Raw genomic sequence first — 23,299 nt, 5'->3', positions numbered from 1 at the left:
AGGGCCAGCACCAATCAGAGCGCCCGTGCGACGATCCTGAACGGAACACGAATCAAAGTCGAGAATGACCCTACAACTAGAGTCAACAATCTGACCACCAGATATTAGTTGCATGGTAAGTCGAGGAACATGAGCGGCAGAGGGAACATGAAATGAAGAAGTGCTAAGTGTGCCTCGACTAGCTACGGGGAGTGGAGTGCCATCAGCCGTAAGAACACGAACATGAGAGTCGACAGGTCGAACGGAGGTCAAAGTGGAAGAATCGTAAGTCATGAAAAGATGCTCCAGTATCAAGAATCCATGGGGATGTACCTGAATGAGTAGACAGTGGTTTCTCGATGCCAGAAGGGTCAGTCACAGAACCCGCAGAACCTGTCGATGAAGAATCCCAAGTAGCAAGTAGGCATCGCAGCTACGCAATCTCACGCGCAGACAGAGACACGGCGGAAGAGGTCGAAGTAAAAACACCCGTGGAAGCCGATGATGAGCAGTCGCCACCATCCGTGGAAGCCGTGTGTAGAGTCGACTGAGAGTAGTCACTGTCGCGCGCGGAAGCCGCGAGAGGTGTCGGTGTAGAGTAGGCACCGCCTCTGCAGGCAGAAACCGCGAGAGGAGTCGTCGAATAACCTCCATCACAGTCTGTTGAAGACGTCGTAGATGACAATATCACAGATGGACCAACACCAAGCACCGAGCGACGGCGTATGTGCGAGACGGGATCAATATATGGAACACCGTCAGAAGTGTGCGGACAGCCACGAAGACGCGGGCGAAACATCATATCAGGTTTTCCTTCTTTTTTTTATTGAACAGCCAGATCACGAACGCAGTGGCGGTGGCGGCCCACGTCAAGCCCCGATCACGATCGATTCAGGCAGCGATCGCACGGCAGACGTGAGGGAAGACGCGGGCGTCGTTGGCTGGCCGCGCGGGAGACGCCGTGACCAGCGTGTACCAACCGAAGCACGGGAGGCCAGCCAAACTAGGACCAAATCGATCCAGAGGAGCAGACCACAACGACTCGATCCAGAGGAGAAACGGCGGCCGGCGTCTGGATGTGGAATCGGTGGCCAACAGCTTGGATGTGGAATCGGCGGCCGGCGGATTGAGGCGGAAACGGCGGCCGGCTACACCACACGAGCAGGCGTGGTGGTGATGCACGGGATCCGGCGGCCAGCAGCAGCAAATGACGGCCGGTGGCTGGAAGCGGAATCGGCGGCCGGCGGCACCACACGAGCGGGCGCGGTGGTGAAGCACGGATCCGGCGGCCAGCAGCAGGAATTGGTGGACAGCGGCCAGCACAAGAATCACTGGCCGGCTCGATCTGAAGATTGGAACAGAGAGCAGCTTACTCGGAGCAGCAGCGTTTGACAAAATTTTTGAAGGTGTGGCAAGCAGCAGTCACCGGAGCAGAGGAACGGCCACGACGAAAGTGACAGCTGGCAAAGAGAGAGCACGGCGGCGGAAGGAAGCAATCAAGCACGAGTTGCGAGTGCTAAAAAAAACCCTAAGCTCTAATACCATGTTACGGAAAAATGCAACTTGATCTTATTAGGAGGCCAAAGCCATCATATATACATGTATAAGAGAATGCCTAGAGGCTAGAATACAAAAGGCCAAAGGCCATCATCAATATAACTCTAACAGCAACATCTAACCCATTGTCCAAAAAAAAACCTCTCCTAACCTTATTTACTAACCCACATAGATTTTTTTTTTATGAAAAAGCAATTACCCCAACCTCTGCATCACATGATGCACACAGCCAAGCACACATAGATTGGACACAATTGACAATTTCAACGTAATTCACGCTAAGACTCGACATGTACAGAACAATACGACCCATGAGCAGATCATGCCACTATTGCACATTCAAACATTCAGTTATAATATAGAGGCCAAAAAGCAATGACAGCAGCCAAAAAAAATTCCAAGGGATTCAATGCGCTGAATATTGCACAGTACATGCCCATGACACAAAAAACTAGCACTTGCCCATATTTACCTGCTACTTCAACAGCTGTTCTATTCTGATGGACCAACGGTTGCCTGCGCAAATCTCGGTCGGCTACTAAGACTCAGAAGTCAGAATTTCTCCACAAAAACTAAAATCCGTCAGAAGCATTCGCCCAGCACATTCAGCACCGATGCCACCTGATGAGGAGATGATGATTATATTCCACAAGCTTTGTTTGTTGGCTCTACGGTCAGATGCAAAATCAGGCTATGAAGCTTTAGCACTCTCTCTGGACAGCATTTCTTCTTCAGCATGTCTCAGAGTCTCCCGGAAAGCTTGCAGCGAACTGGACGCGAAGCTCTCCAAGGACTGAAGCACCCGGCTCAAGCTCACCTGCAGGCTGTCTGCCTCAAGAAAATGCGCCTGGTACGTTTGCGCCGTCGGAAGCAGGCTCTGCCGGCCCGGCACCAGGGCCAGCTTCCTGTTCAGTGTGTCTGCCTCCCTGTTAATCTCCACGGACTTCCTCTCCAGAATCCTGTTCCACTTCTCTCTTTCCCGGGTCACGAAGATCAGCTCGCTTGGCTCAACGGCGGCTCTGTGCTCGCACTGGTTGCGCACGCTGGACACGAGGGCCTGCATGGCGGTGACCACTTCCTTCTCAGAAATCCGATCCATGGCCTGCGACCAGGTGTTGCAGATGACGAACACGAGAGGCGCGCCCACCCTTCCGGGAGAGTAGGGAGGAGCTCCGTCGGGCGTCTCCTCCTGCTGATAGTTGAGGCACAGCGCCAGCCACCCGTTCAGTGCCTTCACGAAGCTCCTTTGCGCGTTTACCCAAGAGCAGAAATTCACAATCCATTTAACCAGGTCCACTTCAAGCTCCATTGCTAGATCCCGACTGATCCCGCCGGAGATGGTCGAATCCAGGTTCTTCGCCTCCGATATTGCTTCACACTGAGTCTGGTAGCAGTCCAGCTTTTCTTGCCACATCTTTACAAACCTGCAAAGAGGGATTTGTCAGTATTTTGATGCAAGCTAGGTTCTGTGGGATAAGAAATGCAAGATTGCAAAGAAAGAAACCGAGAGTGTTCAGGAAAGTTCACCTAGGGTAAATGCATGTAGGGATATTGATTACTCGAAAACATGAGTTTTTTTTACAAAAAAAAACATACATGTGCACTGTAAATGCAGGACTGTAGAGTTAGCCTCTACACAATATGTAAAAATTTCCAGGCAGCTGCACTGAAACTTAATAACCTACTGGACTGAGAATGTTACTCCCTCCGTCCCACAATATAAGCGGGAGGGAGTACTTCCTAATACTAGAAGATTGTACAAACTAGACAAGCAGACAACCAGTGTAAAGGCGGAAGTAGTGTACCGACAGGGAACTAATTGAAATATGTACCTAAGATGTCAAGGCAAAAAATTAGAGCGTACCCTTGGATTAAGGCCATAATTTGTGGGCACAATTCCTCATCCCTAACTCTGTTTATCTTTTTTGAAACCTTAGCAATAACTCGCACAGCCATTCTTATTTTTGCCGACAGCTTCCTGACCAAATTTTGAGTCGCCTCGATCTTCTGAGCTTCAGCACCCTTTTGGTCCAAGAACTTCAGCCGCTTGGAGTTCTTGGCTAGCAGGAGGCGCATTTTTTCTTCAGACTGGAAGAGGAAAACATAACAAAAATAATCAGATGTAGCACAGTAGTTAACACGGGTGCATATGAGAAAAATAATCTCAGTTTAAAAGAAAAAACAAGTCCCACATTATTGAAACTAGTGCTGCATAAGAGATTTCCATACTAAAATGATCATCTGTTTACTAAGGAGCCAACAACATAGTTTAAATGAAATCTAATATTGTTATGCATAAGAAACCTAGTAAAAAGGTATCCGTGTGTAGCATCATTTTTTTTTGCATGGGTTAGTGTAGCATCCTTTCAAATGAAACTAAACATCAGAAGAGAAACCCACAAACTCAAAAGTACATCTAATACCATTACAGAAGTGTCTAAATTACTTTAAATATGGCACATAAATTTAAATATTCCTAATCTGGCTATTTGGTCTCCAGAAAGGAGCTTTTACACGATATTACTAAGACCTTTTCCTAAAGAAGCAGAACACCTGGCATTCCATTGATCTCAGCCTTGCCATGCCAGGATCAACATTTCATCTTACTGCATAGCTGCCTATAGGCACCAGCTTACGGATGTTGTCATTGCGCAAAGATGGCACTACGAAAGGATGACACTCTGCTTTCAGTAAATATTTGTCACCAGTAGTATTTAGTAGGAGTCGAACAAAAACAATTGCACCCTACATATCAGTTAACTTGAGAAAGTACTCCAACATACCTACGAGCAGTTACTAACATATCATTCCAGCACAGAGTAAATTCAGGTATTACTTCAACAGAATCGGAGGTGAATACATACCTTAACCTCATTATATAATTTCTTCTCCCAGATATAGAGTTTCTGCAGGGTGACCGATAAGCTCCTCCCCCCTTCAGCCACCTTCTTCCAACCTCCAACATCCAACTCTTCACCTCCGTACGCTGAATTTGGTAATGCAGCCGTCGACACCATCCGAGACGAAACTATTTCGAAATACCAATAAATCGATCAGTGACACCAAGAATCGACGACATCAAAGTATATCAGAGTATATATACGCCACAGTGTATATCAGAAAATATGCCAGTTCTAGAAGCAACAAATAGTTCGCCATAACATCAATGAATCTAAACTAATCAGAGTACATGCATGAACTCACCATGGTACACTGAGCTGCGGGGGTGGTATTGGTAACTCCGCCTGTCCACCTCCAGGATCGGTGCGACCGCCCAGACTGCATCCGCCGCTCGAACAAACTGCGCCTTGATCTCCCCGGCGAAGTCTGCACTCTCCGATGACTTCCGGTGAGTCCGCACGGAGGCTGAGACATTAGGCTGCGCTGGCGCATGTTGCCGCGCCATGCCACCTCCGGAGAGCACTCCCTTATCGACAACACAATTCTCCTCTTCGCTGCTGCTCATGCCGCCGACCGAGCTGCGTCGGCTGCGAGCACCGCCACTCCCGGTCATATAGTGCTCGCTGGACACCTCCTTGACGACCGCGTCGTCCTCCTCGAGCTCCGGGATGCCCTCCTCCTCCCGCACGTCCCGCGAGCACCGGCTCGGCGTGTACGGTGTCGTCGCCGTGGTCCCGGCGCCGGCAGCATCGTAACAGTAGTTGTCGTGCACTTGGTAGTCGTCGAACACATTGAAGAAGTCCCACGAGCTCGCCCTCGGCGGCGACGGCGGGGGAGCAGGCGCCTTACCTGCCGGCGTGGCCTCTCCTCCGTACGAGTAATACCGCGCGTTCCCGCCCGCCGGGTCGGAGGAGCCGAAGTAGACGCGCTCCGACGCGGGCGCGCGCTGCTCGACGGCGACCGAGGCCGGAGGCGGGCGGCTCCGCGCGTAGTAGAGCTGCAGCGACCCCGGCGGGTACCCGAACGGTGGCTCGGGCTCGTAGCCGTACCCGTACCCGTACCCGTAATGCGGGAACAGCAGCGCGTGCGGGTGCGGGTGCGCGTGGTGGAGTTGGTCGTGGACGCGGCGGGGAGGCGAGGAGGCGACGGAGCCGGAGTCGGATCCGGAGGAGGGCGCGAAGTCGATGTGCGAGGAGGAGTGCGGGGGCGAGGAGGGCTGCGGCGCCGCTGGCGGGGGGTCGACGGCCTTGGCATTGGCGGCGACGGGGAGCGTGATCCCCGTGCGCGGGCGGGCGGAGGCGGAGACGAGGAGGAGGTGGAGCGAGGAGGAGACGGAGAGGAGCGAGCCGGCGAGCGCGGCGTGCGCGGCCCCGAGCGCGTCGCGGTGGCGGACGGCGACCGCGAGCAGGTCGGCCCGGCCGCGGCACAGCGCCACCGCCTCCTGCTCGTCCAGCTTGGACCCCTTGCACCCCATCGCCGGCGCGTCCTTGTTACCTCGGTTGTTCGCTAGTGCAACTGCCAATCAACACAGGCAGGAACGATCGATCGGCCCCGGGGCCGGGCTTATAAGCGGCCGTGTCGTCCCGCCACGATGATGACACCGACGGACCTGGGGGGTTGATGGGGAAATGATATCGAGGCGTGCGGAGAGGAGGCGAGGGCTGCGTGTGTGTGTGTGTAGTGGAGGCGGAGCGGAGCGGAGCAAAGTGGGGGAGGGGGTGGGGGTGGGAATCTGCTCTTGCCGTTTTGCTTGGGGAAATTTGTTTGCACTCGCTCCACTCGCCCCTTCCTTCTTTTTCCGGGCTCGATTTGGCAGGGGCAGGGGTGCTGCTGCGCCCCTTGTTTTCTTGCGGTGGGGGAAAAGGCCAGGCGAGGGCAGCACCACCAGGCCGTCATGTTATTTTCGGCTCTCTCCATTTAACCAGTTTTGTTTGTTTCCTTTTGGAAGCGAGGCGAGGACTGCTGCGGCTGCTGCTGCGTCTGGCGCGCCATGGAGTTGCGCGCAGGCTTTGGCTTCGGCCTGGTGGCATGGCGCAGGCAGGCATTGACGCCCGGCTTGAAGGCCGCGGTACGGCCTTGACCGGTCTCCATCCATCTCCATCACCGGATCAACGCCAACTGCCCTGCCCTGCTCTGCTCTGGCGAGAGGATACGCTGCGGTGGCGCGCTGCTGTTTTCCCTGCTGGGGGCTGCCGTGCCGCGCTAGGCTTAAGGTTTTCGCATTGCCATTGCATTTTTTTTCTTTTTTCTTTTGTTGGGAAAGGCCGAAAGGGTACTGGAGTGCCCATCGATTACTGTTAGTAGGGTGTGCAGGACTCTGCAAAATCTCAGCCGAGTAAAAGAGCAAACGTACCGCTGCCCGAATGAGATGATGATCATGTACCGCCCCGGCGACAGGCCGTCTTTTGCTTTGCCTTTTCTTCCCCTCTTTGCAGCCCATGCCACATTGTTGACGCTTCTTCCACGATAAGGCTTTCGCTATTTTCAGGATGGAACATGCACCTGATATAATATGCCTCACGCTTCAACTAGGCACGCAAATTAGTCAGAAAGAAATTACTGAGCCAAACAAAGCGGATGTTTAGAATAAGTCCATGTTATCATATCTTGTGGCATTGTTATGCTTTCAACTTCAAAAGTGTCACCCGTAAAAAAAAAGACTTCCAAACTGTTGTTCTGATACCGAGCTCATGTGAGCTCGGGTAAACAGTAAAATCAAAAGAAACAAAAAGGTAAAAAAAAAATCTGATTTTTCTTTTTGTCAAACATTAACAAATGTTTTGATAGCTTGCAAAATTTCATCCTGAAATGATGTTCATGGAACACGTGGCAAATAAAAAAAATATCGATACTCCAAAATGGGTTTGAATAGTAACATTTTGTGGCATCGGCTTTTTTGCCACGTTTCCGTGAATGTCATCTGGTGGTGAAATTTTGCGAGCTATCAAAATTTTTAAATATATTTTTTAAAATTTTAATGTTCACCTGAGCTAAGAACATCTGCATCCTTTCAACTTTGACTACATTGCTTGGACTCAAGTGCATTATAGAAGGAGGTCAACGATCTAAGCTCATGAAGAAACAAAGTTGCAGAGACGGGCAAGTAAATCATATGCTTTTAGCATTTGCCTCTGGTCTTTTGTTATTTGAGCACCATCCTCAAAGAGCAACATGACAATGGGCGTACAAACTTGTTGGATAAAATAGTAAAAAAATTATTGAATTAATTAAAATATATATGAAATGGCATTGATAGTATTAATCCTGTACTGGTATTTGACCATGCAAACATGTACTATGCATATAGCTGAAGCATCTATGTAAACAACAAGTATGACTAACACAGGAATAAATAGGAGAGGATAAATGAATTATACCCACCGGTCGGCCAGGTTGCGAGGAATATAGTTGAACTTTTCTTTGGTCGCTGATTTGCCTTGGAATTCTGGGACTTTGTCTGACCTGCACGAAGAAGAGGCATCTAAATTATGGGATATATGGAAATTGTTTAACAATATACTATTGGCCACGAAATTGCCATTTTGGGATGTGGTGCATTTGGAAAGTATGTAATTGCAAAATCTTTGATGGAAATTTCATATTGGAAGCACCTACAGTAGGATTGAATCTTGGAGAGTTAAAAAATTGTTGCATGGTTAATTATTATGGTAAAGTGTATCAATTCCCTTGAACTCATAAGTTTATTCCATGTGGCCGAATGATTACCCTAATCCTCAAGCTTATTATTTTATGTAATAGTCGATGTTAAAATTTTAGCATATATTTCTGCATCAACGCGCAGAGAATCATCTAGTTTGTTTTCATCACCAAACTTTCTATCTTGAAGATTTAGGACTCCTTGGTGGTAGGATTAAAGCCCCGGAAGCTGCTTATTGTGTGGTGTGGTCCGGGATGTTTGTAAAGTCCCGGTTGCCTTCGAGACCAACCACAAGTGATTTGAGACTCATCCATTGGTTTACTTAAAGGGAGACTAGGGTGAGCCACCTGGGGTGCTCCGGAGCTTAACAAAGATTAGCACTCCCCAATGACTGTGAACTTCGGGATACATCTGTGTCTTTGACTTGTGTGATTAATCCGTTTACGTACCTTTACTTATGCTTGCTTGCTATTGTTGCTCTTGCTTATTTACTTTACTATCTTACTTCCCACGTAGGTTGTTCCCACCATAGATTGCATATCTAGAGAGCTTACTTTATCTTCATCTACCCTAAAATTTGGAAGCTAGGCTACCACTTTGTAGTCTCATATTCACCCCCACCCTCTAGTCGGCCGATTTAATTCTTTCCGATGCATATGTTGATTTAGTTTGAAGTCATCCCACATTCACCCAATATCATTCATGAAATGTTTCTAAATATATAACTTGATGAAATAGTTAGTCCATAGGAATGTCATTATTTACTAAATCTCAATATGTATCTTAATTTTGATGGCATTCATCCTCAAATCAACCAATATTCTTCATGCATCACCTATGGAATCTTCATATACAACTCAATGGCATCGTTAGTCCATAGGAATTGTCAATTACTACAAAAATCACACTTCAGAGTAACAACTTTCCATGATCTTCGCAGAAGACCTTTGTATGTAGCTCATTAGCATTATAGTGAACTACATCAACGGCTCATAAACTTTGATCTTGTGGTTTTTTGGTCCAGAAACTCTCAAAACCACTATTTTGGTCCCTACACTTGAGTCTGTGCTCCATTTTGATCCAAATCACATTCTCTTGGTAATTTTGGCATGCATGGATTTGGACAATGGTTTGCTTTGTAGACGTGGTATCCACGTGACAGGCGGCTCACATGGTCCTAGCATGTGACCATCTAGTAGCCTTGTCTTTGTTTAGCCTTCGATGTTTTTCAATGTTGTATATGCATTTACCACCTAATCTTCCATCATGGACACCAAAGGGAAAGAAGGGGGTGAAATGGTGAACTATCGGCGGTGGTGATCGATCACTTTTTGTAGTAAGTGAATTCTAGTGATGTGTGGTAAAGAGTGTGGAAAATCAGCCACTCGCTACGATTGTCACCTACATGTTGAGTTTTCTCCCACCTCTATGCCGCTCGAGTGTCGATAAGACAATCAAGGGAGTAAAGTCACAATTGGGTCAAAGACTTAGGCCATATAAGCACTCGCAATGTCTTCTTTGTGTTAGTCCATGAAACAAGGGTTTCTGGTTCTAGCTCTATGGACTTTATGTAAATGTGTTACTATCCGAGGTGTTTTTCTTTTCTTTTTGTTGAATGTAAAACCGTAAATGCCAATAATAATCTCTTCAATGTAGAGTTGTCTGGTAGATTTAATGGTGGCGTTTGATCTAGTTGATCCTATCTAGATGGAGCACAGACCTAAGTGCCTGCTCAATGGCTCTTTGTCTCTCTTTATATAAGCAAATGATTTAAGTTTATTGATTAACTTAAATAGAATAAACCAAATGAAAGAGACAAAACAAACACAAGCAATAGAAATCCATGGTAAAATTAGAGGTTGCAGCAAGGTAATTCAAAGTATTGCTTCTAACTTCACATTTTACATCTTGATCTTCAAGTGCGATTCAGGAGAAGAAACCATAGATGTCCTAACATGCACATAGTAGACTAATTGTAATGGTTTCAAAATGCTACATGAGACCCCTCTTGAAGTAGCCCCAAATACAGATTAATATTATATCCCGGTTGTTTCGGCCCTTGAATCAGCATGCTCATGTCTATGTACTTTGACTTCATGCACACCCAGGGGGGATATTGTACATCCAAACAAACACGGGTCATGTGCTATGGTTGGTGTTTTGGTTGCCAAACGGATTCATGCCATTGGTACACGTGTCAAGCACGATGTTCCTTGCATCACATGCGAAATATCGATATTCTCCATTGAACGCTCTCCACTGCCTTGCATCCGCGAGGTGTCTCAGCTTTGGATCATCTACATCATCGGGCTTTGTCCTCTCCGCGTGCCAACGCATGAGCTTTGCTTCCTTGGGATCTACAAAATAATGTTGTAGACGGGGAGTGATCGGTAAGTACCTTACAACTTTCTGGGGAGATTTATTTCCGACCTTCTTGTATCGAGAAGCATTGCACACAGGACAACTGGTTTTTTTCGCGTGCTCCTTCCGATAAAATATGCAATCATTGATGCATGCATGGTATCTAACATGCGGCAGATCAAGAGGGAACACGATCTTCTTGGCCTCATCCACACTAGTGGGAGATAGATTCCCCGCGGGAAGAACATCCTTTAGGTACTTGAGAAGCTCATCGAGGCTAGTGCCAGTCCATTCGTTTTTAGCCTTCGTCTTCAGAAGTTCGAGCGTAAAACTCAAGCGGGTCACCTCGGGATCGCAACCATCATACAATGGAGTGTTCAGTCTACCATCGATTGCTCCAGCTTGGCCTCTTCTTGTAAGTGCATCTAGTGCCACCCCTAGTTGGTTTTGGAGTATTGATGACAAACCTAGTTGAGGGACTAATGTGTTTGTGAGAATTGCAGGATAACACAGGTAGAAGTCCCTCATTGATTCGGTTTTCCTACCAGAGATGACCCCTAAAAATGTATGAAGACATTGAAGTCAAAGGTGGTATATGAAGATATTCACATTGAAGACTATGACAAGAGAAGACACCACATGAAGCCTATGGAGCTCGAAGACTTAGATCTTTCGTAGTTCTTTTTTCTTTTTGTGTTGAGTCATAGGAACCACCGTACTGTTAAGTGGGGTCCAAGAGAACCAGTCAGAATGACTGAAGTGATGCCTAACCAAAAACCTATGTCTTCGAGTGAAGACTATGAGAGCGAATCTTGTCCAGAGTCGGACAAGTCAGCTTTGCTTGTAGCCCAAGTAAAGTTGCCGTGTGAGTTTGAAATCTAACCGTTGGAACACGTGTTAGTTCCTTAGTGACCCAGGGTCATTTCAGACAAATCAGGTCGGGTTGCCAAGTGGCTATAAATAGCCCACCCCCTACAACCATAAACGGTTGGCTGCTCAGATTGAGAGTACGGCTTTTGTCGTTTGAGAGCAACCCACCTCGAAGCCTTTGAGAGAGAATTCCTTGCGAGGATAAAGCCCTAACCACCCAGAGCCAAAGAGAATTAGGCATCACTTAAGTCTTCTTGTCTCTGTGATCTGAAGACTTATTACACTTGAGGACTGTGCATCCTCCAGCCGGTTAGGCGTCGCGTTCTGAGCATCCAAGAGACATTGTGGATTGCCGGTGAACGAAGTCTGTGAAGGTTTGGGAGTCTACCTTGAAGACTTACCAGAGTGATTGGGCGAGGTCTGTGTGACCTTATCTCAAGGGGAATACGGTGAGGACTGGGTGTCCTGAGCTGCGTGTTCAGGACTGGGTGTCCGGGACTGTGTGTCCTAAGGTTTAAATACCTAGCCGCCCTAACCAAACGTACAGTTGTCACAGCAACTGGAACTGGTCCAACAAATCATTGTCTTCAGCGTGTCACTGGTTTCATCTTCCCTTCTCTTTACTTACTGTTGCTCCTTGTGAAGTCATTGTATGTTTGTACTATCTTTTGTCTTCACTGAGTGACTGCATGATATGTTAGGCTTCACAATATCTTCCTACCTGATCCTTACTACATTGCTGCTATTAGTCATTGTGCTTTCACTCTATTGAATACTTGACTATGGCTTGCCTAGTGTAGTCTACCTTCCGTTGCAGGGTATTAGGTTTATCTCTATCGTTTGTCTTCATAACTCCCACGTTTTGAAGACTTTCATAAAAATCGCCTATTCACCCCTCTCTAGTCGATATAACGCACTTTCAATTGGTATTAGAGCAAGGTGCTCCCTTGTTCTGTGTGATTCGGTTTAACCACATGGAGTTTTAGCTATGTCGACTGCAGGGATAATTAAAGTCTCCGCTGCGTGCCCCGTCTTCGATGGAACTGAATATCCCTACTAGAAGAATAAGATGCGCATGCATCTTGAAGCCATTGACGTCGACCTATGGTATGTCGTCGAGAACGGCGTTCCCAAGGCTGAAGAAGGTGTCACTGCTGCTGATGTCAAGAAATTCGTTCAACTGGACTCTACTGCCAAGAATATCATATGTGGTCATCTGACCAAAGGACAGTATGGCCGCGTGAGTGCTTTGAAGACATCTAAGCTGGTCTGGGACTGGCTCTCCAAGGTCAATGAAGGCATCTCAAGCCAGAGAGATCAGAGAATCAGTGTCCTTTGCAACCTCTTCAACCGCTTCAAGCGAAATGACAATGAGAATGTCCAGCACACATTTGACCGACTCACTGACATCACAAATGAGCTTCAAGCCCTAGGCGCCACTGAGATCACCAAACATGAAGTCGTCAAGACACTACTGAGATCACTTGATAGCTCGTTTGACATCCTAGCCCTGATGATTCAAGAACGTCCTGATTTCAAGACACTCGATCCATCTGACATACTTGAGAGGCTCAACACACATGAGTTTCAGCTTTCTGAGAAAAGAGACATCTACGGTCCAAACTATGGGCGAACTCGTGCCTTGAAGGCAAAAGCTGTCTCCTCATCTGAAGAAGAATCTGGCAGCAGTTCTGATGATCCTGAAGACATTGGAAGGGAACTTGCTATGCTTGTCAAGAAGTTCCAAAAATTCACCAAGAAGAAAGGCTTCAGAAAGTCTTCCCGATCAAGCTCAAGGAATGATGAAGCTTCTGCTCATGACTACAAGAAGAAAACATGTCACAAGTGCAAGAAACTTGGCCACTTCATCTCTGAGTGTCCACAGTGGGACAATGAGAACAAAAAGAAGAAGAAGAGCAAGGAATATGACTCTGACGACAAGAAGAAGAAGAAATACTCAAAGTCTTCTTCCAAGTCTTCCTCAAAGTCTTCATCACACAAGAAGAGGTCATCTGGCAAGGCACGTGCTTTTGTTGGCAAGGAAATGGATTCAGAGAAGGAGTCTGCTTCTGAGGAGGCAGAGGTGGAGTCTGAGGAGGAGTCCGATTCAGGCATCGCAAGTCTAGCTACAGCATACGTTGCGAAGTCCATCTTCAACACTGAAGACAATGACTTCATCACCGACACCGATGCAAATGACAAGGACTACTCCGCTTCTACCTACTGCTTCATGGCACGCGGTGCCAAGGTAAACACACGCACTACTCACTATCAAACATCTAGTGACGATGACTCTGATTGTGGTTCAAAACCCAGCTACAAAACACTTGCTAAAATTGCAACTGAACAACAGAAAGCTATGGAACATATTCAAAAACTGTTAGACAGAAGCGATGATCTGTTAGGTGCTGAAATGACTCGATCTGAATCCTTAATTGAAGACATAAAAAATCTTCACGTTAAGTATCAGGAACTTGAAAGTCGTCATGAAACTCTCTCAACAACTCATGAAAAGCTTTCCTATGATTATCTTCAAAGGAAGCAAGATCTTGAGAAATTGAGAGCGGCTCATGAAGATCTTCAAAAGGAAAGCGAGTCACTTTGCGCCAAACAGATCAGTTCCGCTCAGGAAGGATTTAAACCACCATGTCTTAAATGCATTGAGCGTGATAATGCTACTTCTGTTGCTGAATGTTCTACTGCTACTGCTGTTGCAATATCTTCAACTGTTGATGTGGTAACTAACCCCTCTGTTGAGGATACCACCGCTATTGCTGATGAGAATGCTAGGTTGAAGACATTGCTTGAAACAGGGATGTACAAAAGTCTTAAAGGGCATCAGACACTATGTGATGTCCTCAAAAAGCAGATTCTGAACCGAAACCCGAGGAAAGAGGGTGTTGGGTTCGTAAGGAAAATGAATGCTGATGGCTCGTACTGGAAACCTGAGCAGTACCCCAAAACCATGTGGGTTGCTGCAAAGGAACCTTCAGAAGATCCATCCAATCTATCTGGCTTCACTTGTGCTAACCCCATTATCATTGATGAATCCTTTGATGCAAACTATATACTGTTTAAGAATCAGAATGGTGAAGTGTTTGCCAGGTACATTGGTACTAACTGCAGGAATGGACCGCATATGAAGAAGATCTGGGTTTCGAAAAGGTGTCTGAAGAATCTTCATGTGAATGTCATCATGACACCTCACGTGAAGAAGACAAACCTCAGACCAAAGGCTTCATACGGTCCAAAGGCTTCATACAGACAAAGGACTCACCTGAGTCGCACTAACGCAAATGCTTCGCAGGGAAACCATACTCAGTCATATGAATATGAGAGCGGTTCATCAAACCGCCATGTTCATAAGACCAAGAACTATTCTGCTTATTCTTATGAGTACTATTGTCCGCCTGCAAGACTGTTTGCTAGGGCTCCAAAGCCAAAATTCTCAGATGCTGCACTTAGACTTATTGCTTCTAAGCCACCCTTGAAGATGTGGGTGGCTAAGAAAGCTTAACTCTCTTTTGCAGGGAAAGGTCTCCAGCAGAAAACCAAAATCGTCTGACACTATTGCTGGAGACCTTAAACATCTTGTAGGGCGCAAGATCAAATGCCCGAATGGTCTTACTATGTACTTCGTTCCTGAATCGCTTGCTACTCTCCCTATTAGTCCTAATCTGGATCTAAGCTTTCATAACCCATTGGTTCGTCAAATGTTTTTGCTTCACAATGCTCTTGGTGAAGCCTATCCCCCTAACTGCACTGTAGGGTACGACACCAGTGTCTTCAGAATGGATTATTGATAGTGGGTGTACAAATCACATGACTGGCAAAAGAAGCCTTCTTATGGACTCAGCCTTACGTCCATCCGACAAGAGCCACATCACATTTGCTGACACTGGTAAAAGTAAGGTATTGGGTCTAGGTAGAGTTGCAATCTCAAGGGATCAACACATGGATAAAGTCATGCTTGTTGAATCCCTTGGCTTCAACTTAATGTCTGTCTCAATGCTTTGCTATTTGAACATGATCGTAATATTTGGAAAATATCGTTGCCTTGTACTAATGGAATCTGACAAGTCTCTAGTATTTGAAGGGTATCGAAAAGATGATTTGTACGTGGTAGATTTCTCAGCAGGACCACAGCTTGCCGTATGTCTTCTTGCAAAAGCTTCAGAATGCTGGCTCTGGCATCAGAGGCTAGGGCATGCTGGCATGAGGAACCTCCACACCCTTGCAAAGAAGAAGCATGTCATAGGCATCGAGGGCGTCAAGTTCAAGAAAGATCACTTATGCGGTGCCTGTGAAGCCGGGAAGATGACGAGGGCCAAACATCCCTCGAAGACAATCATGACCACTACTCGACCCTTCGAACTGCTTCACATGGATCTTTTCGGTCCCACTCATTACTCAACTCTTACTACTACTGCTTGTCTCTATGGCTTTTTCATTGTTGATGATTATTCTAGATATACTTGGGTGCACATAATCCTTTACAAGACTGAAGTGCAGGATGTCTTCAGACGCTTCTCCAATCGAGCTATGAATAATTATGGCGCCAAGATAAAGCACATCAGAAGTGACAATGGCACTGAATTCAAGAACACTGGCCTTGATACATATCTTAATACCTTGGGCATCACACATGAATTCTCAGCCCCGTACACGCCACAGAGAATGGCGTCGTCGAACGCAAGAACAGAACACTCATTGAGATGGCCAGAATGATGCTAGATGAATACAAGACTCCAAGAAAATTCTGGCCTGAAGCCATTGATACTGCATGCCATACAATCGATCGTGTTTATCTTCACAAGCTTCTGAACAAGACATCTTATGAGCTCCTTACTGGCAAGAAGCCAAATGTCGGTTACTTCAGAGTATTTGGCGCCAGGTGCTGGATCAAGGACCCACATCACACCTCAAAGTTTGCACCAAAAGCATATGAGGGTTTTATGCTTGGATATGGAAAAGATTCGCACTCCTACAGAGTCTTCAATCTCTTTCATTACAAAGTGGTTGAAACAGTGGATGTGCGGTTCGATGAGACCAACGGTTCACAAAGAGAGCAACTGCCAAATGTGCTAGATGAAGTTCCATCTAGTGAATCAATCAAGCTAATGGGAACTGGAGAAATTATACCTTCTGAAGCTCATCCTGAAGAAGAACTTATCATCTCAGCACCTGATCAACATGAAGACAATGCTCAGCCTGAAGACATTCCTTCTAACAACGACAATGATCAGCAAGAGCGAAGTCTTCGCCCTGTACATCCTCGCGTTGCCAATGAAGTGCAGATTGAAAGAATAATTGATAGCATCAATGCACCCGGTCCACTCACTCATTCAAGGGCAACTCAGCTAGCAAATTTCTGTGGGCACTTCGCATTTGTCTCAATAACAGAACCCAAGAAAGTTGAAGAAGTCTTCATGGAACCTGAATGGATTCAAGCTATGCAAGAAGAGCTTCAACAGTTTGAGCTGAATAATGTATGGGAACTGGTTAAGCGTCCTGACCCACGGAAGCACAATATAATAGGCACCAAATGGATATACCGCAACAAGCAAGATGAGCATGGTCAAGTTGTCAGAAACAAAGCTCGTCTCGTTGCTCAAGGATATACTCAAGTGGAAGGCATTGACTTTGATGAAACATTTGCTCCTGTGGCTAGACTTGAAGCCATACGCATACTGCTGGCCTATGCAAATCATCATAACATACTTCTATATCAAATGGATGTGAAGAGTGCTTTTCTCAATGGCAAGATTGAAGAAGAAGTGTATGTTGCACAACCGCCTGGCTTTGAAGATCCAAAACATCCTGACATGGTATACAAGCTCAACAAGGCACTGTATGGCCTCAAACAAGCCCCTCGGGCCTGGTATGACACACTCAAATACTTCCTGAAGAGCAAAGGCTTCATACCTGGTTCCCTAGACCCCACTCTCTTCACGAAGACATATGATGGTGAACTGTTTGTGTGCCAAATATATGTGGATGACATTATCTTCGGATGCACCAACCAGAAGTACAGTGAAGAGTTTGGATATATGATGCAAGAGCAATATCAGATGTCCATGATGGGAGAGCTGAAGTTCTTCCTCGGTCTTTAAATACGACAACAACGCAACGGCATCTTCATATCTCAAGAGAAGTATCTCAAAGATTGCCTGAAGAAGTTTGGTATGCAAGACTGCAAAGGCTTCACAACACCAATGCCAGCCAAACATCATCTGGGTCCCGACGACAATGGTAAAGAGTTCGATCAAAAGGTATACCGCTCCATGATTGGTTCTTTACTTTATCTATGTGCATCTAGGCCAGATATTATGCTTAGTGTTTGCATGTGTGCTCGATTTCAAGCGGCACCAAAGGAGTCACATCACTTAGCTGTGACGCGAATTCTTCGATATTTGGCTCACACCCCAACTCTAGGATTATGGTATCCAAAGGGCTCAGAGTTTGATCTGGTTGGATTCTCGGATGTTGATTATGCTGGTGACAAAGTTGATCGCAAGTCTACATCAGGCACATGTCACTTTCTGGGACGATCACTTGTATGTTGGTCTTCAAAGAAGCAGAACTGTGTATCTCTCTCCACTGCTGAATCTGAATACATTGCTGCTGGATCTTGCTGCGCTCAGCTTCTGTGGATGAAGCAAACACTCAAGGACTATGGCATTCATCTGAAGCAAGTGCCACTTTACTGCGACAACGAAAGCGCCATCAAGATTGCCAACAACCCAGTTCAACACTCGAAGACAAAGCACATTGAAATTCATCATCACTTTCTCAGAGATCATGTTGTGAAGGAAGACATTGATATCATACACGTCAACACTGAAGAGCAATTGGCAGATATCTTCACCAAGCCCTTGGATGAGAAGAGATTTTGCAAGTTACGGTGTGAGCTAAATATCCTGGAATCCTCAAATGTCCTGTGATCAGGCACACATCCTAACCCTTATGCATATTGATGACTTAGATGTGCAACACACGAAGTAAAGTATATCTTCAATCAATGAAGACATACATTCTAAGTGTGAATACATTAATGTGGAATTTGACTTCGGAGCGCCACGATAATTGTGCGCCGTGTCTGGGTCTAATACTTCCTATACGGTGGGTAACGCCACCACCAAATGTTCTGTTTGAAGTGTTTCACTCATGGCGTTACATTTGCTATGTCTTCACATTTGGTTTGGCTTCAATCTCAACATATCTTGATGATTATCTTCACTATGTTGATTATATATATATATATATATATATCTACTAGTGTTCTGTCCTCTACAGCATTCACTTATAGCTATGTCTTCTTGTTGAATCTTTTGAACTAAGTGAATGTGATCGGACCCTAACCTCTCTATGCTTTCTATCTCAAATTCTATCTCTCCAAATCATATGCATTCTATTGAAACTGTCGAATGTCTTCTCTGCGTCCTTGTCAGCAGAAGATACAGAGACAACCATTAAGTCCGTTTTAAATGCTCATTCCTCCACATGACACCCGGAGAAGTAGGAACGACCACCCGACAATCCAGGCGTGCGTGGGACGTGGAACAAACCCCAAAATTCCGCATAATGGCCACGTGTTCCTCAGATGCGAATCGCCAGGGGCACCTGTGTAATAGCGCAGTGCCGCCCATGTACCTATAAATACACACTTCACAGCGATCATTATCTCTTCTTCCACTCTCGCACGAACCCTAGCGCCACCGCTAGCCCTCGACGACACCGGCAACGAAGCGCTTCGCTGCCGCAACCTCTCTGACGCCGTCTTCACGCCGACCGCGGACATCGTCCTCTCCGCCGTCACCGTAGGTGTCCTCTGTCGCCAAGTTAGGGCACGGAAGATCGAACTGCTCGGCCTCATCTTCCACTCCGTCTAGCAGTTCTTAGTGTGGTAAATAAAACTTCCTTTTTACAGCACCATTGATCCAATGGATTTGTCACTTTCTACCACAAGCAGTTTCTATTCACACAAGTTAGATCTGTTTCATACTGCATCTCAAAACATGCCTAGTATATTCACTTGTGTTTCACAAAGTAGTTAGATTCCTCACCTGTACTGATCCGTGGATTCGTACAAATCTGGAACCAACTCCTTATCTATGAGTGAATGTCTTCGCACGATGAGGTCAATGTCTTCTAAACTGATTTATCTTCAAAATCTTCTGAGAATGCATATGACCTCTTCCCCTTCCCTCGCACCTTAATGCTGTCACAGGTACATGTTCGTGGGAGAATCCTTTGGTTCTCATAGTCTGCATTCATTTGCAGAATTCTTACAGCATCACATAAATTCTCCCGAAGCCAGTTCCTGTTGGTCCAGCAAGCGAAAACCTTTGAAGCCTTTGAACGTGTTGAAGCCTTTCAAGTTAAAGTTTATGGCTTCAGAGAAATCAGCAAGGAAGGGTGGCAGAAAGCGTCATGGAGAAACATCCAGAGATCTGCCAGATGACCTCTCAGAACTGTACAAGACAGATCCTGAAGAGGATTACAATCAGCGCAAGACCCGAATCCAATGGATTCGAAGATATTGGGCAGAACAATGGTTCAAATACCGATTTGTAACCCAGGAATATGCTGAGAAAAACGCCATCAAGAGACCGTGGGGAGACATCCTATACAAGAATCTTCTACCCAGGTCCAGAGATGAAGCCATTGAACAAGGCTTCTATCCATGCATGGTCCGTGGGCCACAGCCTGCTGATGCACACCCATCGTCACTACTATGGTGTCGTGACGACAATCTATTCAAGCGCAACTTCAAGTTTGCCCAGAACTCAGCGAAGCAAAACAAGAAGACTTTGGGGTTGGACTTCAACCCCGGTCCCTCAGCACCAAGGGCAGATGGCACACGAGATGCAGAACCAAATGTCATCGGCCCTTTCTGCAACCTTGAAGGCCTCATCACCCGTATCTTGGTTCAAGGGACTGCAGTGAATGAGCCTGCAGCTGACGCTAAATCAGAAGAAGCGCCTGCAGTACCGAAGACAAAGAAGCTGAAGAAGCCTAAAGCTTCAAAGCCCGCCCCTTCACCAAAAATCTCACGGGCGAAGCCAATGGCAACTGCACCTCCTGAAGACAGGGTGCAGTCCGAAGACTTATCACACATCTCCAAGCCCCATAAGGTCAAAATGCCTCTGCCTCACACCGGCCAAGAGCTAACAGCTGCTGCCATTCTGCGCAATGATGACATTGATCTGTCAAGTGATGAAGATCTTGCAGATGACGCTCTTGAGCAACTCATCAAGAGCAAAGAAGAAGCAGAAATCTTCAACGATCTGCCTCTCTTTGATGTGACAATCATCCACAACTTCATTGACGAGTGGTTTGACACGCCCAACATCAGCTTCGAAGATCTGCAGCTACCCATTGGCCTCAGTGTCGCCTTCCAAGGCGCCATTGCTTCAGAACTAGCTGTCGCCCAGCGCATTGTTGAACTGAAGCAAAAGATTGACTATGAAAAGGCTCAGTTCAAGAAGCATATGGCCAAGCTCAGTGTGCAAGAAGCGAAGAACTTCAAGATCATGATGCACGAGCTCAAGGAAGCCTTTCTGAAGAAACGTGCAGAAGCTCAGGGTTCGCGTGAGCGCATGAAGACTCTGGCTGACAGATGTGTGCAAGCCTACAACGAGGCTGAGAAGCGCAAGGCCCTTGGGCGTCCTGGCATCGACCCCAGGATGGCCGCAAAGAAGAAGAAGAAGCCTGCTACGGCCGAACCCGAAGCACCAAGGCAGGAAGCAGTTCCGATTGTCTTCCCAACTAGACTGACTGGCTCGAAGCCAAAAAGCCGGTCAACCGCTTCAGAGCACAAGAAGACAAGGACTGCTGAGGCTGAAGCCAAGAAAAGGAAACATCCTGAAGCCTCTCCTACTGCCCCCTCCAAGAAGAAGAGGAAGACCAAGAAAGATCAGGCTGCTCCCACAGAGCCTTTGATAGTTGAACCTATTTCTATGGTCTATCCTGAAGTTGAACGCCAACTGACAATCCATGAGCCTGCTTCCACAGAGGCTCATGAAGCTGAAGACTTTCCAGCAGCTGACCCCATCGCTGCTGAAGACATTGGTCACCATGGCCATGTAGAAGATGGTGTAGTCCTTCCTCAGAACAGCGAACTCATCAGCATTGGTCATCCACTGACGCCAATTGCACAGGATGCTTCATGGGCGGATCGCCCACAAGAGGAAGAAGACTATGAGGCCCAGCCTACTCCAACTCCACAGGCGTCGCCCGCGTTGCGCAGGCTTCGCAAAGGTCCAAGGCCTCAAGTCTCTGCTGAAGACAATCCGGCTGCATCAGCCGCGGAAGAAGAAGTCCCACAAGTTCCCACTCCCTTGTCCCACCAAGAAGCAGTTCTCAAGGAGAACGTGCTTGTGACCGACCCTCCAGCTCGTCAAGTGGAGGATGAAAATCTTGAGGCTACCACAACCACCAATGAAGCTAATGTGGAGCCCTCCCCAACGGAAGAAGAAGACAACGAAGCCACTGATCCTGTCACTTCTGTTCCTGAGTCTGCTGCCGGTCCCCAGTTCGACTATCATGTTGGGCGCATGCCTCAGGTACAGAAGCCAATCCCAAGATTGCCAAGGTTCCCAGGTCCTGCATCAGCACCTGGCTCCTTCAATATCAATGGCTTCAGGGCAGACAACACATTCTTCGATAGCTCCAGGAACCCCTACTCAAGGGAAATGGTATCATATGATCGGTTCTGGAGCTATCCTCAGTGAAGCTATTACTCATGCATTCTTTACAACCAAGGTCGCATCTTCCCACACAAGCGCCTTGACACTGAAGCTATAGCTGGTCTGCCCTGTCTGGAAGAAGCTTTGGATTGCTTCAAGGAAGTTGGACTGCTGCCGTTCGTTACTGACCAAGAGCATTGGAATGAAGAGCTGCTGCTCCAATTCTATGCCACACTTCACATCAGTGGGTATAGCAGAGATCCGAAGACTTGGGTCCTGGAGTGGATGACTGGAAACGTTCATCACGAAGCCAAAGCCTTTGACATCATTGAGCTCACTGGCTTGCCCACTCCTGGCGATCTCTACGAGCATGGCTGTCAGCTGCATAGTGAAGCTATTGAGAGCATCTTTCAGAAGCCTGAACCTGATATGAGTCAGATGCTCAGCATGATGAAGCCATTGCCCCAAGATGCTGCTTATCCCACGGAGTTCTTCGTTGAAGACCTTGAGTATCTGCCAAGAACCATCTATCACATCATCAGGCGAACTCTCTGGCCCATCAAAGGGCACTCTCCAAATGCCAAGCTTGAGGGTGCAATGAAGACTTTGGTCTTCAATATTCTTCATGGAAAATGCTTCAATGCACAGGACTTCTTCATTCGCCAACTTGCTGCATCAGGCTCTGATCTGTTTGGCTTGAAGTTCTATGCACCATGGGTAATGCGGCTAATCAAACTTCACTCCGATATCTCATATCAGCCATCTGCTCGCAATCATCGGATTTTTCTGCCTGATGTGGATATCTCTACTGAAGCCATCTATCCTGAGCCTGCCAAGGAACCTCTAAGTCTTCGGAATGCAGAGCATCAGAGTTTCTCTCAGAACGTTGAAGGAGTTGAAGCAGTCACTCGGGTGTATCCTTTGGCTGGCACTACACATGCACCACACCCTGCTTCCACTGAAGCCACTGATAGTACAACTGCTCCAAGACCCAAGAAGCGCACTCGTGTTCTTAACGACCGAGAGCTTCTTGTGGCTCTTCATCAGAAACATGTAGGCATCATGACTGGCTAAAGCGTCATATGAAAAGCCTCTTGGTGGATGTTAATCGCATTCGCAATCTTGCCACCAAGAATGCTTTCGTTGCCCATGAAACCTGTCGCCGCACATGGAAAGGGCTAACGATGATGTGTTCTGAAGATGATCTTCAAGCGGATGGCTTCACTGAGCGATTCAAGTTTGACTCCACACCTCCTCGAAGAGCTGTGCTGCTAGGAACTCC

The 23,299-nt window shown here is 46.9% G+C and overlaps 1 protein-coding gene across 1 annotated transcript; it reads right to left on the bottom strand.

The window, feature by feature from the left end:
- Positions 1-1,829: 1,829 nt before the first annotated feature.
- On the bottom strand, positions 1,830-6,203 carry LOC125514062 (uncharacterized). The gene is made up of 4 exons (XM_048679311.2): positions 4,741-6,203; positions 4,401-4,564; positions 3,401-3,624; positions 1,830-2,960 (listed from the first exon to the last, which is right to left on the bottom strand). Exons 1-4 carry the CDS (start codon positions 5,909-5,911, stop codon positions 2,228-2,230), a joined length of 2,292 nt encoding a protein of 763 aa, XP_048535268.1. The 5' UTR covers positions 5,912-6,203; the 3' UTR covers positions 1,830-2,227.
- Between the last annotated feature and the right edge of the window lie 17,096 nt (positions 6,204-23,299).

The sequence above is a fragment of the Triticum urartu genome, chromosome 6A (assembly GCF_056163025.1).
Source record: "Triticum urartu cultivar PI428250 chromosome 6A, HENAU_Tu73, whole genome shotgun sequence".
Classification (NCBI taxonomy): Eukaryota; Viridiplantae; Streptophyta; class Magnoliopsida; order Poales; family Poaceae; genus Triticum; species Triticum urartu.
The sequence above is the reverse complement of the archived record's forward strand: the minus strand, read 5'-3'. Positions and strand labels throughout refer to the sequence as shown.

Excerpts from the sequence above, each read along its gene's own strand:
- LOC125514062 (XM_048679311.2), bottom strand. The coding sequence starts at position 5,911 with ATGGGGTGCAAGGGGTCCAAGCTGGACGAGCAGGAGGCGGTGGCGCTG. Across the intron at positions 4,565-4,740 it reads CCGCAGCTCAGTGTACCATG|TTTCGTCTCGGATGGTGTCG; the intron begins GTGAGTTCATGC and ends ATTTCGAAATAG. Across the intron at positions 3,625-4,400 it reads AATTATATAATGAGGTTAAG|TCTGAAGAAAAAATGCGCCT; the intron begins GTATGTATTCAC and ends TTCCTCTTCCAG.